At 44.3% G+C, this 16,537-nt stretch overlaps 1 protein-coding gene across 1 annotated transcript; it reads left to right on the top strand.

The window, feature by feature from the left end:
* The first annotated feature begins 1,651 nt into the window (after positions 1-1,651).
* Positions 1,652-15,695, top strand: LOC117055617. The gene is made up of 6 exons (XM_033165261.1): positions 1,652-1,733; positions 3,237-3,698; positions 8,084-8,168; positions 11,165-11,313; positions 14,306-14,386; positions 15,272-15,695. Exons 2-6 carry the CDS (start codon positions 3,258-3,260, stop codon positions 15,542-15,544), a joined length of 1,029 nt encoding a protein of 342 aa, XP_033021152.1. The 5' UTR covers positions 1,652-1,733; positions 3,237-3,257; the 3' UTR covers positions 15,545-15,695.
* Positions 15,696-16,537: the final 842 nt, after the last annotated feature.

The raw sequence follows: 16,537 nt of genomic DNA, 5'->3' as shown, positions 1-16,537 counted from the left end.
TAGGTGTTCCAGGTAGTGAACTTTGCCCTGGGATGTAGGCGGAAGTCACGCGGCGGTGGCGTGGCGGCAGCAGGAGGCCCCATTAGCGAAAGCGCGCCTCAGATTAAGAATGGTTTCAGGTTAAGAACGGACCTCCGGAACGAATTAAGTTCGCAAACGGAGGTACCACTTGGTGTGTGTGTGTGTGTGTGTGTGTGTGTGTGTGTGTATGTGTTGAAACTGCAGACTGAAAGAATACAGAAACTTATGGTTTATTACCAATGGCAAGCAAAGGCATTGTGAGTACAAGCTTATATGTGGCCAACGTGGAGTCATAACAAAAGACCGAACACTAACTGACTGAGGGAGGAGGAGGAGAAAGGAAGTAAAGCCTGAGAGAAAACAAATCTATAGGTAGTTTCTTGATCAGTGAGGGAAGAAAAAGTTGCCTTTCTGTTTATTGCCTTCCACTGGTTCAGATAATTTACTGCAAGTGTTGCTACTCCCAACAGTACTGGCCCTTTTCTATCTGCTGCTCCTGGAGACAGGACTAGTTTTCCATATTTTGAAACTGGATCCATTGGCCTTAAAATGTGGAGTACTACTCAAGTACAAAGGAACTAACTTGGCAAAACGTATACCATACCCTCCATTTTTTTTTGCATGAAATAGGGAGATCCTATTCCATAAAGGGACGTGGGTGGTGCTGTGCTTGCCAATCAGAAGGTCGGCGGTTCGAATCCCCGCGATGGAGTGAGCTCCCGTTGCTCAGTCCCTGCTCCTGCCAACCTAGCAGTTTGAAAGCACGTCAAAGTGCAAGTAGATAAATAGGTACTGCTCTGGCAGGAAGATAAACGGCGTTTCCGTGCACTGCTGTACACCGGCTCCATCATCCAGTAAAGCGAGATGAGCGCTGCAACCCCAGAGTCATCCGTGGCTGGACCTAACAATCAGGGGTCCCTTTACCTTTATTCCATAATAATAATTTTACTTGTATTTTATTTGTACCCTGCCTATCTGACTGGATTGCCCCAATCACTCTGGGCAGCTTCCAACATATATATTATATAAACATTAAACATTAAATAACTTCCCTATACAGGGCTGCCTTCATATGGTATGGATAACTGCATAACCTCCAACATTTATCCAATGAAAATAGGGACATCCTAAGGAAAAGCGGGACATTCAGAAACTGGGACAGCTTCTGTAAATCCGGGATTGTCCCTGGAAAATAGTGACACTTGGAGAGTCTGGTATATGAGAGAGAGCTTGTCCCATAAGAACAGGAATAAAAAAGACTGTCTTTGTGCTGGGTCTCTCTCAGTGGCCTGTTTCATCTTGTTCGTTTTCCCTCAGTTTCATTTTCCTCAGTGAACTTTTCTGTTTCCTAGCATTTGAAGCAATAGCCTTGAACTGGTGTAGCTGTTGCTAGGTTTCAAGCTCATTTTATACAGCCAAGAGAGGCGCTCTTTTCAGGGTTATTTCTCCCCTCTTTTTTTTTTTTAATTTTGAATGACGTCCTGAGGCAAGAATTGTCCTGTTTCTTAGCAACCCAGATGGGTTGAATACATTTATGCATTCAAACCTCTTTGTATAACAAAAAAAGAAGAGCACAAACATCTCCCAGAACAAACATTGCTGTTCTGAGACTCTCTCTATTTCTCTCTGCTTGCTTTGCTCTAACCAGGGCTGCAAAGGGGAAAATGTGATCCGGCATGAAACACTTGGAAAAGGACTTGGCTTTAGAGAGGGTGAGTAGTAGAATCTCCTTGCTTCTTCAGCTCTGCCTCCTTTATAAGGTTTGCAGTTTCACTGTTATTAATAAGTAGTGCAACACTTAAATGAACTGTGATGATTTCGGGGAGAACTGTGTATACAGCCAGGGGAGATTTCAAAAGTTCTCACCACAATTTCAAAAAAAAAAAAAAGCAAGTTTGTACTTTACAGGGTTCCTGGGCTGATATACAAATCCCAGAACAACTTAAGCCCAGGATAGCTTAATATAAAGCTCAAACCCTGTGATCATCTGAAGGAGTGCAGTTAATTGTCCCGCCTCCCACTCCTCCCTGTAGCAGAGGCCCACCTGGCTGAACTACAGGCTGGTGGAGATTTAGTTTTGCTGATCCCACGCTTTGGAACACCTTCCAAGAGAGATGCAGTAATCACCCTTGCTATTGACTTTCAGGTGTCCCTTGCAGACTTGTTTAGCTGACAGGCCTTTGCAGTTGTCTAGTTTTTATTTTTGCTTAGCTGGTCACCTTAAATATTATCTTTTAAACAGTGTATTGTGTTCTAACCATGCAGTACAGATATACTTCTGTAAAGGCATAAATATCTGGCTGTGAATATATCTGCATATGGGAATAGGTAAAGGTAAAGGGACCCCTGACCATTAGGTCCAGTCGTGTCCGACTCTGGGGTTGCGGCGCTCATCTCGCGTTACTGGCCGAGGGAGCCAGCGTACAGCTTCCAGGTCATGTGGCCAGCATGACAAAGCCGTTTCTGGCGAACCAGAACAGCGCACAGAAACGCCGTTTACCTTCCCGCTGGAGCGGTACCTATTTATCTACTTGCACTTTGACGTGCTTTCAAACTGCTAGGTGGGCAGGAGCTGGGATCGAGCAACGGGAGCTCATCCCGTGGCGGGGATTCGAACCGCCAACCTTCTGATCAACAAGCCCAAGACTCTGTGGTTTAACCCACAGTGCCACCCGCGCCCCGCATATGGGAATAGAAGCTAGCTATTGATTGCATTTTTCCTTGGGGGAAGGAACTTTTTATTTGTTTTGTTTTGCATTCTTATTGGAGGGGTTGGGGGGGGGAAATGTATGTGGCGATGTTTTGCTGGGTACCATGTATTGCCACAATCCCAATTTCAATTTGCTCGTTGCCTGAGCACAACTTAGTACTCAGCTACATTTGGAATGAAAAAATGCTTTATATGCATTATAACACCAGATGGCACTGTGGAGTCCCATCTTTCACAAACGCGATTTCCCTTTATGATGTTTACAACGTGTTTAACTGAAACGCTTTTTTTGATGTGTCTTGATCCAGACCTAGCCAGTTTGTTTCGAGGGTGACTTCTTCTGTCAGCCCAAAGGAAGCGATCCAGCGGGCCTATTTTCATGGGTTGTTCCTGTTGTTTTTAAATAGCTGTTTCCTGCAGAATTGTATTAAAAATAAATTTGTATGATAAATTAGTAATAACCAAAGTCTTTCTTCTTATTCATCTTCCTCTTTACCTTGTTTAGGCATAGAGCGGCGAGTGCAGAATGTTCCCCAATATCCATGCTGGGAACCGGTCAAAGTGTACTTTCAATTTGAACAGGAAATTTGCTACGAATCTGGAGTTAGCCTTAGCACGAGATCGAGTCAATGAGTCTCAGCCACTCACAGTCCCTCTGGAAAAGGACAGCTGCCTAAAACAACCTCCCGATTTCAGCTACAGGCTTTATATCACCCGAGGCCTTCTCAGGAAGCCGCGAGGAAAGTCGAAAGAGCTGAAAAAGAAATCACCCTCAAGCACGGTGCATGAAGAGTTGCAGAGGATAAGGTCCAATTTATTTTTCTCCATCGTGGAACGCGAACAGGAGCCCAAGATCATTACAAGGTTCCCCCACATAGGTTCCTACGAAGCCAAGCTAATGTTCGTGAAGATGGGAAAGTTCAAGAGCAGCAAATACCAAGATCCAAAACCATTCGACCATAGACAGGTAAAGGGAAGGATGAATTGAGATAGAGCAGGGGTAGGCAACCTAAGGCCCACGGGCCAGATGCGGCCCCAATCGCCTTCTAAATCCGGCCCACGGACGGTCCGGGAATCAGCGTGTTTTTACAGGAGTAGAATGTGTGCTTTTATTTAAAATGCATCTCTGGGTTATTTGTGGGGCATAGGAATTCGTTCAATTCCCCCCCCCAAAAAAAATAGTCCAGCCCACCACATGGTCTGAGGGACGGTGGACCGGCCCACGGCTGAAAAAGGTTGCTGACCCCTGAGATAGAGGCAACTGGCCTTGGGTGGGGAGGGGGATCAAGGCAATGCTCTGCACCAGGTGCGGGTAGACTTCAAGGCTTGTGGGATCTACTTTGTGATGCCCCAGATGTCCTTTTTGTTGTGCATTCAGGATGGTATTGGGACACTTATGCACAATCTCACTTTTAATACCGTTTACACAGCTTTTGGGGTGGACGTACCACTTTGTTTCCAGTCAATGCATGCCCCATGACTTCTTGCTTAAAACCTTTAACTTTTCATACTACAAATGTTCCGGGTTTGTTTGTTTGTTTTCCTGCTTTCATTGCGCTGCAGTGCAAGACTGTCCCTCCAGACAGCAATAATGTAGTAACTAACATCAGGGAAGCTTCACAGAGCACCTAATAAAGCAAAATGATGTGTGGATGGTCCAACATAAATTCACCACAAATGCGCTATTATTGCATCAATGACATGTTGCAGAATAACCTGCAAACAACAACAACCAGCCGAGAGGGACCGTTTGGGGTGGTTTATTTATTTATTTGTTTTAACTATACGGTCGTATTTTGGTTCGCGAACGCCTTGCGAGTCGAACGTTTCAGCTCCCGAATGCCACAAACCTGGAAGGGAGTGTTCTGGTTTGCAAACGTTCTTTGGAACCTGAACGTCCAACGTGGCGTACGCAGCTTCCGATTGGCTGCAGGAACTTCCTGCAGCCAATCGGAAGCCACACCTTGGTTTCCGAATGTTCGACTTCTGAGGTACCGCCAGAGTTCTAAGATCTACAATTTGGAGCCAAGTGTTTGCACAGTGGTTCAGTTGGAGAGATGTACATATAGAATTGGAAGAGGCTAAAGGGTACTTCTGAGAACATACTCGGCTCAGAAATTTGTTTTTATCACCAGGGTGGGTTTCTCATAGAAATTCAGTCCTGGTCTGTCCCCCACTAGTTTTCTTCATTTCAGCAGTGAGAGAGGCACAGATTTTCATTTGTTGCTTTTCTTAAGGAGCCAGAAGTCAGAAACTCTTGCGATCTACCTCGACTCACCTAGAAATCTACCATTAAAGCTTCGTTTTCCTTCTGCCTTTACACATAGGGATGGGATGGGGGGGTGGGGGGCTTGATTCTGTTCTCCTCAAAGGGTGAACCTACCTAGTTCACACTTCCCGAAATAATACGTGAATCGAAACACAGCCATCCTTTGAAATTTGCATTTCTCCAAATTTTGCAGTGTGCTTCTCCGGCCAAGGAATATGTCCAAAAGGCATGTACTAGAGGAAAGCATGCATATAGAAGCATGAGGGGAAATAACATACAATGGGAATACTGCTTTGCAAAAATGTCAATATTGGGCAAGATTGTATGCTACAATACTGATGAATTTTCTAATGTGAATTTTCAAACTAATGTGAAGAACCAAAATAAATATGAGAAAATGAGAGAACCCTAAATTGACAGTTTCGCCTATCCCTACCTGCATAACACAGAAGCTACATCATCTCTCTTTGGTGTGTCTATAAAGTACACACACATACACACACAAGCAACAGAATTTAGTGTCTCCACAAGATGGCACTATTGCAACGAATGCTTTGGTCAAATGAATTCAGTGATGTGGCTCACATTTACCTTTTCCTTATAGTGTAGTTGGCTTATGTGGTTATATTAGCCTTTTGAAAAATGTCTTTGGAGCCTCAGGGCTCTTCAGGAACTTTTAAACAATTGGAATATTCACCTTCAGTCACAGTATTCTGTTGGTGGCTGGATAGATTTGACTTTTTTCATGAGACTTAAATTCTTTTACAGAGGCACATTAATGTCCACTACAGCCATTTCTAATGCATTTCATTGTTTTTCTCCATTCGACCACAACACAAATTAACAGGTTAACCCTCCCCTGTGGTTTTTTTTTATCAATATCATTACTTTTATCGCACTGAACTTTTAAGATCGCAGCTAGGACAGGAGGCCTTTCCAGCTGGTTCTCAGGACTCTTCCTAGGTCTCGCCCCTTCCCAGGCCCAAACCCCTCACTGGATCTGCAACCTTCTTGAGTGTTTTGCCTGGCCAGAATGAGTCCTTGAACAAGGCCTCTTCCATGCCTGGATGGAGGATGCAGAGAGGTGTAGGGCAGTTCCGAGCTAGATGGACCAATGGTCTTCCTCAACAGAAGGCAGCTTCCTACGTCCCTATGAGTGTTTCTGGCTGGCTGGAATATGTTCTTCAGCCCTTACTTCAATGGAGGACTGAGAAGGGTGCATGAATACGTGTAGGAAGTAGCCTACTATACAAAGGTACTAGTAAACTTTAGTTTTGTTGCTCTCCTACTTTTTCTTCTCATCTCATGTACCGCTAGCATGCAGCAGGTTGCTTGAAATGTTTCCCCAAGCAGAAATTGGTCCTCAGACCTGACTTAAAAGTTTTTTTTCATTGAAAGACAGCCCTGCTTATGCAGGCACATGTGAACCTTATGGTATTAACAAAGGGCAGGTGTTTACTAGCAGAACCGGTTAAGAAATGTGTATACGGAGATGATTATCTGAGGTGCTTTGAAAAGCTAAGATTAGCATTTCCTTGATAAACTTACTGGATAACTTATTCCTGCCTTAAAACCAGGAAGTGACTGTATATTATTAACGACAGCTGTGTGTCTTCTGTTGACTTTTGAGAGCCTCAGAAGTTTACAGATCAGTTTTATTGATGTTAGCTGAGCAGTTTAACAACTGAGTGTGTGGCAAGAAATGAGCTCTGTCCTGTTCCAGGATCACTTCTTGTTTGTTTATTTATTTTAGAGAATCTCTACCCTACCTTGCAATCTGCTAAAATAAGTGTCTTCAACCTTTTCAGACCCATGACCCACTTTTAACCGAAACATGCATTTGGAGACCCGTTTCTTAGTCTTTTACCACATATTTGCAGAGTGCTCCTGTTGCCACCCAGCTTGAATCAGGCTGCTACGCACTAGTTGAAGACTACAGTGGTACCTTGGTTTACGAACTTAATCCGTTCCAGAAGTCCGTTCTTAAACCAAAGCGTTCTTAAACCAAGGTGTGCTTTCCCATAGCAGCAGAGGACTCAGTTTACAAATGGAACACACTCAACAGGAAACAGAACATGTTCTGATTCCAAGGCAAAGCTCACAAACCAAAACACCTACTTCTAGGTTTGCAGCGTTCTTAATCCAAGTTGTTCATAAACTAAGCTGTTCTTAAACCAGGGTACCACTGTAGTGCCATAAAAGGACCCCGGTGTGGCCTCGAAACTGAAACACAACAATACAAAAAAGAGAAAAAACTCCACCCTAGTAACATTAATAAATAAAACAAAATATTACCACAGAGCCTAGGGCTTGCCGATCAGAAGGTCGGAGGTTCGAATCCCTGCAACGGGGTGAGCTCCCATTGCTCAGTCCCTGCTCCTGCCAACCTAGCAGTTCGAAAGCACGTCAAAGTGCAAGTAGATAAATAGGTACCGCTCTGGCGGGAAGGTAAATGGCATTTCCATGTGCTGCTCTGGTTTGCCAAAAGCAGCTTAGTCATGCTGGCCACATGACCTGGAAGTTGTACGCTGGCTCCCTCAGCCAATAAAGCGAGATGAGTGCCGCAACCCCAGAGTCGTCCGCGACTGGACCTAATGGTCAGGGGTCCCTTTACCTTTACCTTTATGGGATATAAATCTATTAAAAACAGCAGCATGAAAGAAATGTAGAACATCTCACTTATTAAAGCTATGTACACACTGTATATTCAAAACACATGACTTCCCACCCAAAGAATCCTGGGAGCTGTAGCTTGTGAGTATGCTGGGAGTTGTCATAATGTGAAAGATAAACTACAGTTCCCAGGATTCTTTGGGGGAAGTCATGTGTTTTAAATGTGTGGTGTATATCCATCTGTATAGCCTTTGCTTTAAATGTACAGTGCCACAGCAGGAGGTAAAAAAAAACTTGACAAACCTAAAAAAATTAGAAGCATGGCAAAATAAAATAAAATAACCCTGTTTGCTGTGTCCATAAGGAAGCCGCTGTGAATGGGCAGTAAGAATGACAAGTGCCAAAGCATTGCTCCCAAGTTGTTTGCCAGCAAATCCAGGTGTTCCCTCTCCATGTTTTCCCCCGTGCAGTATGAGACAGATAGACCAAATTTTGTGACCAGCTATGCCAGAGACCCTCTGAATCTAAAGTTGAAATCCCAGTGTTTAAGCAAAGGTAAGTCCTCGCTGATCTTCAGAGGTAGGTGTGACACCTGTTTTGTGCATCAGATGAACGTTATAGTTTGAACATCGTGTTCTCATAGTAATAAATTGGATTGGGAAGCTTGTGTTGTGTTGTGTTGTGCTGGGCGTAGGGTGTGGTGTGGGATGTGGCTCTCAAGACTCTCTCTAGGCTGTGCTTCCTCCTCCTGGTCCTACTTTGCACCCTCCTTGCCTGGCTGAAATATATCCTTGAAATCTGATAATGCTTCTTACTTGGGTGGAGGATAGATAGGGGTGTATGAGTTGATATACTATATACTGTCTAGCAGCCTACAGTATAATTGCACTGGATAGCTCAGTGTGGTGTAGTGGTTAAGAGCAGTAGACTCGTAATCTGGGGAACCGGGTTTGCGGCCCGCTCCTCCACATGCAGCTGCTGGGTGACCTTGGGGGAGTGTTTGTTGTGGGGGAGGAAGGGAAAGGAGAATGTTAGCCGCTTTGAGACTCCTTTGGGTAGTGATAAAGCAGGATATCAAATCCAAACTCCTCCTCCTCCTCTTCTTTTTCTTCTTCTGGTTAGAGAGTGGTGCTGATAATGCCAAGGTTGCAGGTTCGATCCCCACATGAGACAGCTGCCTATTCCTGCATTGCAGGAGGTTGGATCAGATGATTCCCAGGGTCCCTTCCAACTCTAAAATTCTATGATTCTATAAAAGTAATATTAATGTCTGCTGCTCTACCCACTTTTGCTGCTGGCCCTGCCTACCACAGGCCTGCAGCCCTCAGAAGGTTGCCCACAAGACAATGTGGCCCCCATAAGCTGAAAAAGACTCCTTATCCCTGTAAGAAATAATAGAACCATAGACTCATAGAGTTGGAAGGGATCCCAAGGATCATGTAGTACAACTCCCTGCTGAGCTATCCAGGAAGTTAAATAAGGTTGCAATTGGCACCCAGCATGTTTCCAAGCACAATTAACAGTGCTGGCACTGACGTTTAAAGCCCTAAACGGCCTCGGCCTTTAAACCCCCATCGTTCAGCTCTGAGGGCCTTCTGGCGGTTCCCTCACTGTGAGAAGTGAAGTTACAGGGAACCAGGCAGAGGGCCTTCTTGGTAGTGGCGCCCGCCCTGTGGAATGCCTTCCCATCAGATGTCAAAGAGAAAAACAACTATCTGAGGTTTAGAAGACATCTGATGGCAGCCCTGTTTAGGTTGGTTTTAAATGTTTGATGTTGTATTGTGTTTTTAATATTCTGTTGGGAGCCTCTCAGAGTGGTTGGGGAAACCCAGTCAGATGGGTGGAGTAACAACAACAACAACAACAACAACAACAACAAAAATAATAATAATAATAATAATAATAATAATTATTATTATTATTATTATTATTATTATTATTATTATTATTAGACTCTGATAGTATTAATCTTCATTAAGTAGTTGGCCCTCACAACAGCCATTATTTCCTTTAGGGAACAATAGTAATAAAGGTTAGTTTCTGGCATATTTATAACACAAAACATTAAGGCTAAGATTCTCATTTGATTGTTTATAACACTCAAAAGTCAACATATCATTACAAATGGGTGATTGTGAAGCTTGGCTAGGGCAGTCCAAATCTTCCTCTTTTGTTCGTATATACCCCACTTGAATTTCTCTTGCCATATTTGACCATGCTGCTGCCATTTAGCAATGTGCTGGGTGCTCTGGAGAATGTGTAAGTGGCACTGATAGACGAGTTCAAAATGGAACATCTACGCTAACTGGTTGCGATCTATGGAGCACCAAACTCGGCAGAAGGCCGAACATCTGCTGTTGCATTTACAAAACTTCATGCGAACATGTGTCCACCTGTTAGGTAAATGGGATACAGCAAGAGGCACAGGTGTATGGTGTGTCTGGTGCAACTCTGGCCGCTGATTCTTTATTTATTAAGATATACATGGCACTTGATTATAAAAGCAAATAATTTTAAGACGGTTTGCAAAACGAGTAAAACAATGGAATTATCAGTAAAAAATTTGTTAAAAACAACTATTTAAAACATTTTTTGTGGGGGGGAACACTCCAATAAGCAAATCAAATCAAAACAAAACAAAACAAAACCCCACCCCAGAATATAACATATATCGATGTTCTAACTATCTTGGTAAAAGTAAAGGGACCCCTGACCATTAGGTCCAGCTGCGGACGACCCTGGGTTTGCAGCGCTCATCTTGCTTTATTGGCCAAGGGAGCCAGTGTACAGCTTTCGGGTCATGTGATAAGCATGACTAAGCTGCTTCTGGCGAACCAGAGCAGTGCACAGAAACACCATTTACCTTCCCGCCGGAGCAGTACCTATTTATCTACTTGCACTTTGATGTGCTTTCGAACTGCTAGGTGGGCAGGAGCTGGGACCGAACAATGGGAGCTCACCCTGTCGTGGGGATTCGAACCGCCAACCTTCTGGTCGGCAAGCCCTAGGCTCAGTGGTTTAGACCACAGCGCCACCCATGTCCCTTGGTAGGCTTGCCTAAATGAAACTCTTTCACCAGGCACTGACAAGAGTACAGAGAAGGCCCCTGGCTGTCCCCTGGTTACTTTCAATTTATATGTACGTTTTTCTACTAAAGCTAATAACCAGGCACTTTCAGACCAGTAATCCGACATCGCACCCTTTAATAAATCTTCCCAAAATCTAGTAATAGTTACAGTGGCAGGCATTGGGCTCTCAAATTTTTGTGTCACCCTGTGCAACGCTAAAAATTGGCACACACAAACCCCCACCTCTCATTCTCTCTTCTGCATAATTGTTGTGGTACCCCTTACAGTTGCTGGTGGCTCCCCTAAAACTGGCTAGTTGCTTTGGCTGCAATTCTATTAGTCCCATTGGCTCTTGTGGGACTTACTCCCAAGTAAACACCATAGGATTGTGCTGCATGCCCTTTCAAATCCTTTCCCTGTCAGCAGCAATGCACAATACGGATTCTGAGCACAAACTGCCTTTTGTTTGCTGTCCCTCTTCAGTCCACGGACTCCATCCTCTTGCAGAAGAAAGGGGGGGACCCAGATCCAAGGAAAGATTCAACACCTGCTACAAGCCTCAAGATCTCAAGTGGGATTCGAAGTTACTTCTGCCAAAGGAGCCTTGGCCTACTAAACCTGTTTCCTTCACAGTTAGTACAACACTCTATAATCCCTTCCCTTCTTCACATCTTCTTGCACTGAGCTTATATTTGGAATAGAAATCTGTGGGTGCTCTGAATGTGTGTGTGTTTTTAAAAGAAAAATAAGGGCGTTGCTTTGCTGGAGCACTTGGGAGTTTCTGCAAAGCCGATAGCTAGCCAGATTCTAAGGTGATATAATTAGAAGACAGGCTGTGGGTTGTTTTTTTAAATGCCTGTCTCATAAACAGGTTGTCACAGGTAGAAGAGGAAGATATTTGTAGGCCTGCTGCTATTTATAGTTTTGTTTGAAAGCTGTAACTGTTTCTCTTGCAAAATGCCATGAATGACAGTGTGTTGCTTTACACCATCAGATATGGGGATACTTTGTTTATATATATGAGAAAAAACAAAAAATATAGAACTTTGGATACATTGGCTACATTGCAGGCTGAAAGGAACAGGTTCAGATTCACCCAGTTTTCCAGGGATCAGAAGCGACTTGGGCTTTCTGACAAATTGTAGACTTTTCCTAATGAGGCATGAATGACTCTTGTGTTGTTTTAAATGGAAACAACCCAGAGCCATTTCAGAATGTGGGAGGCGTGATTTTCCTGAGCTAGTCTTGGAGATTCAAATGCATGTTGGCAAATAGTGTAATAGCATATGGAGAATCTTGCCTCCTGTTTAATATCGCTTGAGCTGCAAATTATCTTAAATTATAAGCACTAATACATGTGGGGAAAAAGTCCATTGTAACCAGTAAGGCTTCCATCTGATCCCCTGATATAGATACGCTGTATTGGGGATAAGGAACCTTTGACCCTTCAGATGTTTCCAAACTACAATTCCCATAATTCCTGAACTTTGGCCATGCTGGCCAGGGCTGATGGAATCCAAAAACCTCTAGATGACCACAGGTTCCCCATTGATGCCCCATATGGAATGGGGGCACCTCCCTGACATTGGGTGAGGATGCCCATAAGCACATACAAAGTTTTGGATTGTAGCTACGAAGATATCAGTTACGAATTTTTAGTCACTTTAGGTAATAACATACTAAGATTACGTCATTTATGGTGAATGCTTGGATTTGTTCCTGATTTGTTTAGATGCTACACGAAGTAGGTATAATCACAGATGCCTGTATTCATGTGCCAGCATTTGCTGGGCAGCACAGAATCCAACTTTCGGATGCAGAACCTGGTCTAGCAACTTTTTAGAGCCACATAGAAAATAACGGGCAGAGATTTTTCTTGCAAAGCAGGGCCAGCCCACCTATGAGGCAAGGTGAGGTGATTGGCTTGGGTGGCAGAATTCACAGGGACAACAGATATGGCTTCCAAGGCATGCATTGCCCACTGCTACTGCTTCAGTGGCAGCGACAGCTGTGGTGCGCTCCTTGGAAGCTGGATCTGCTGCCTCCTTGGTAGCCCCCCCCCATGCCAACTCTATAGTGGTCTCTTGGCTAATAGGAGGTGCTGCTGGTCTCCTCCCTCCCCTAGGGAGGAAAGAGCAAGCGCTGCCTTCTGGAGTCTCCTAGGCTATGCACCTGCCTAGTGCAGGCATAGGCAAACTTGGCCTGCCAGATGTTTTGGGACTACAATTCCCATCATCCCTGAGCACTGTTCCTGTTAGCTATGAATCATGGGAGTTGTAGGTCAAAAACATCTGGAGAGCCGAGTTTGCCTATGCCTGGCCTAGTGTGATTCAGAGTGGACCCCTCCGACCCACCATCATTCACAGTTGGTTAGGGTGCCCTGTACGTTATCCTGTCCCTCCTGTAAGTTCAGATGTTTACTGCTGCCCCCAGCCTATGCTATCTGTTATTTTATTTCTTCCTCTCTCTTTTTGTTCCTTTACGTTCAGCTTGATTTTTTAAATTAAAAAAAAACCACATGGCATATTTTTAGGCATTGTGCAAAATCATATCACAGTTACAAATCTTGCCAGTCCTCTGTATGGATGATTGGATGAGGCACTTCCTGTTGTTGTTGAAGGGACTTCAATGGCTTGAAACGAAGCACACATCATGGAGGCTTTCGGGAACTTCGGCTTTGCCAAGAAACTGCACTGCAGGAAAAATAGCGTCAAAACACAAACATTGCCACCACCGTTACATAAATGGATTGCTAACACCCCAGTACGAACCATGTCTGCTCTGATGTAAACCCTGTTGAATTCAGTGGCGCTTATTCCCAGGCAAATGGAGAATGACTGGGATGGCATAGAGCTAGTTTGCTCACACCTGCTCTCCCCAAACCCCTTGCATGTTCATGTCAGCCATGTACTGAATGCCTGAAGGAACGTCTCCACCCCCATCACTCAGCCCAGACACTGAGGTCCTCCTCTAAGGGTCTTCCCTCATTACGAGAAGTGAAGTTACAGGGAACCAGGCAGAGGGTCTTCTCAGTAGTGGCACCCTCCCTGTGGAACACCCTCCCCTCAGATGTCAAGGAGGAGATAAAGAATTATGCAACTTGTGGAAGACATCTGAAGGCAGCCCTGTATCGGGAGGTTTTTAATGATAAATGTTTTTATTATGTTTTTAGATATGCTGCAAGCTGCCCGGAGTGGCAAGATGGGCAGGGTATAAATAATAAAACAACTATTATTATTATTATTATTATTATTATTATTATTATTAGGCTTATATCTGGAGATAGGCCTGCTCGGAAAAGTTTTTTGACAAGCTCCCATCATATTTGGTGACTGAGAAGCACTAGCATTAAAAACACTTGAAACAGGCTGAGTACATATCCTCACTAGTAAATGGGTGTCTGTGTGATATTCAATGTGGATGGGTATTCAGTTATTGCAGCTAAAGCCTTTTTTTGCCAGTAAATGTCATGTATCTTCCCTTCAGGCTATGCTTCTGTTATAAAGCCTAGCTGCAGAGCAAGGCCCTTTCGTTTTAAGATGTTTGATATCCGTGAATCCCCATTTGGTTAAAACCATGCCCACCAGTAGTTTTCTTATATTATTTTAATTATTTTGTCTTCAGAGGCACAGAAGCCAGCGAGCTGCACACAGTGCCTTTCTGGAACGTGTAGAAGAAACGCTAAGCCAGCTGTGGTTGAAAGAGGTAAGTTGCCTTTAGGAAATCTAGCAACCCAGTTTTAAACTGGTTCATTCCCCTCTAAGGAACTCTTATGGTATAAAGTACAGAGAATATTTAGACAACTGCCACCAGTTCCATTCAACACACAGAGAGCCACAGGTTCCCCACATCAGGGGAGGAACTGAAGGAAAGTTGGGATAGAAGTTGTTGTGGTGGCTAGTTGTCCTCGGGACTGGTGGGGCGGAAGACCGGTAGACCAGCAGTAGGTAGAGTCAGAGCCAATGACAGGCAGTGCCATCTCCTGATTGGTTCTAACTAAGAAGACGGGCGGATGGGGGCTGACTGAGGACAGACTGACCCTAATGGACTCACCCAACTTGCCCTAATGGACAAGCCTCCACTGAGAATAAGTGAGCAATATGCTCCAGGAACACACCTACAGCCTTCATGGGTCATATAAATAAGAACATATGGAGAGCCCTCTGCATTGTCCAGCTTCCTGTTCTCACAGTGGCCTTATAGGAAGCTGGCAAGCCAGAACTGAGCACATGAGAACTTCTTCTTTCTGTGGTTTCCAGCAACCAGTATTCAGAAGCATTACTGCCTCCAGCTGTGGAGGAAGAGGAACAAGCATTGCGGCTGGTTGGTAGCCATTTCCTCCATGAATGTGTCCGTTGCTCTTTTAAATCCTTCCAAGTTGGTGGCCACCACTGCCTCTTGCGGGAGTGAGTTCCATAGTTGAACTGTGTGAAGTAGTGTAGCGTTTTGTATGTCCTCGATCTGCCCAAATTTTTGCTTTATTGAATGCCCGTGAGTTATAGTGTTGTGTGTGTGAGGGAGAACGAAATTAGGCAGGCTTTCCTAGATATGGATGTTGACCTTTTGTGACATTTCCTCCCTGCTTTCCAGGCAGCCCAGAAGCAGGCCCAGGACAGAAGAAAAGCTGCATCTAGTCTGAGGCAGAAAACGCCAAGCGCAGCTGTTTCCATTGAGAGAGATATTGAGATGCAGCAACAGGCCAGCAGGCAGCAGGGAAAAAGCCTGCAAAAGGGACGGCGCTCTCAGTCACCACCTATAGCAACACTGGAGTTGCAACTGTCAATGCATATAAAACCAGAACCTTTGGGTTTCTACCTGCCAAGTGGCGTTGCCCAGAGTGTTGAGGAACTGAGGTGCAAATAATGAGGCGAAAACCACAGAACCCTCTGCAGATACATGGATTGTATTATGCTCATTGCTGCTATTCTAGTGCCAGTAGGGTTCTCTATTGCAGAAGGATAAATCTCATCCTCTTCTTTAGCACAGTGAATGTAATAATTGTAAATAATAATAACAATAATGATGATAATAATAATGATAATAATAAACATACATACATACATACAAGTGCAGCAAGGGATGGTTTTCTCTATATAATACACTCCCACATCTAATGGCACTCAGGAGTGTTTTGCTAAAAATGATATAATCAAAACCATCAATCTGTATTCAAATACTGTAGGGGGAAATTAGCAAAAAAAAAAAAAAATGTTAATACCATGAGAATGAAAGAAGAACTTCCTTCAGAGAAGACAAACGGGCCTGGTTGCAGAATCTGCGCTGTTATGGTGTGAAAGATCCGGGATAGCTCAGATTCCTGCATCGCAGGGGGTTAAGCTAGATGACCCTCGTGGTCCCTTCCAACTCTATGATTCTACGAACTGTGTCTCACATGAGATGCTTCACAACACCTGTACCAGCATGGGGTAGAGAAACAGGCTTTGAGCACACAGTATGTGAAATCAGAGGAACAGGCTAGAAACAGATGGAAGTTGATGTGCGCTCACAGAATAATTTCACTTGGGCTTCCGATTTCAATGATAGTTAATGGCTTCTGGAGCAGAATGGGCATCCTTCATCCAACTAGGTATGCCTCTTGAGGCATGAATTTGTGTAGCACATTTGGAGATTTGAACATGTCGTTTGATACAGCATATAAAGATGGGTTTGGATCAGATGCCCTACTGCATATGGGGGTTGGCAACGTTTTTTGGCCAGAGAACTCTTATTTACAGCCAACTTCCCAGAGTGGGCACATGCCCACACAGAAGGTGTGGCCAAAGCAAAAGTGGGCGTGGCTGAAGTGGGCATGGCCACAGCTGTCACTCCAACACACCACACAGAAATGCAGGCACA

Source organism: Lacerta agilis, chromosome 12 (genome assembly GCF_009819535.1).
Source record: "Lacerta agilis isolate rLacAgi1 chromosome 12, rLacAgi1.pri, whole genome shotgun sequence".
NCBI classification, from domain to species: Eukaryota; Metazoa; Chordata; class Lepidosauria; order Squamata; family Lacertidae; genus Lacerta; species Lacerta agilis.
This window is presented reverse-complemented; position numbering and strand designations above follow the sequence as displayed.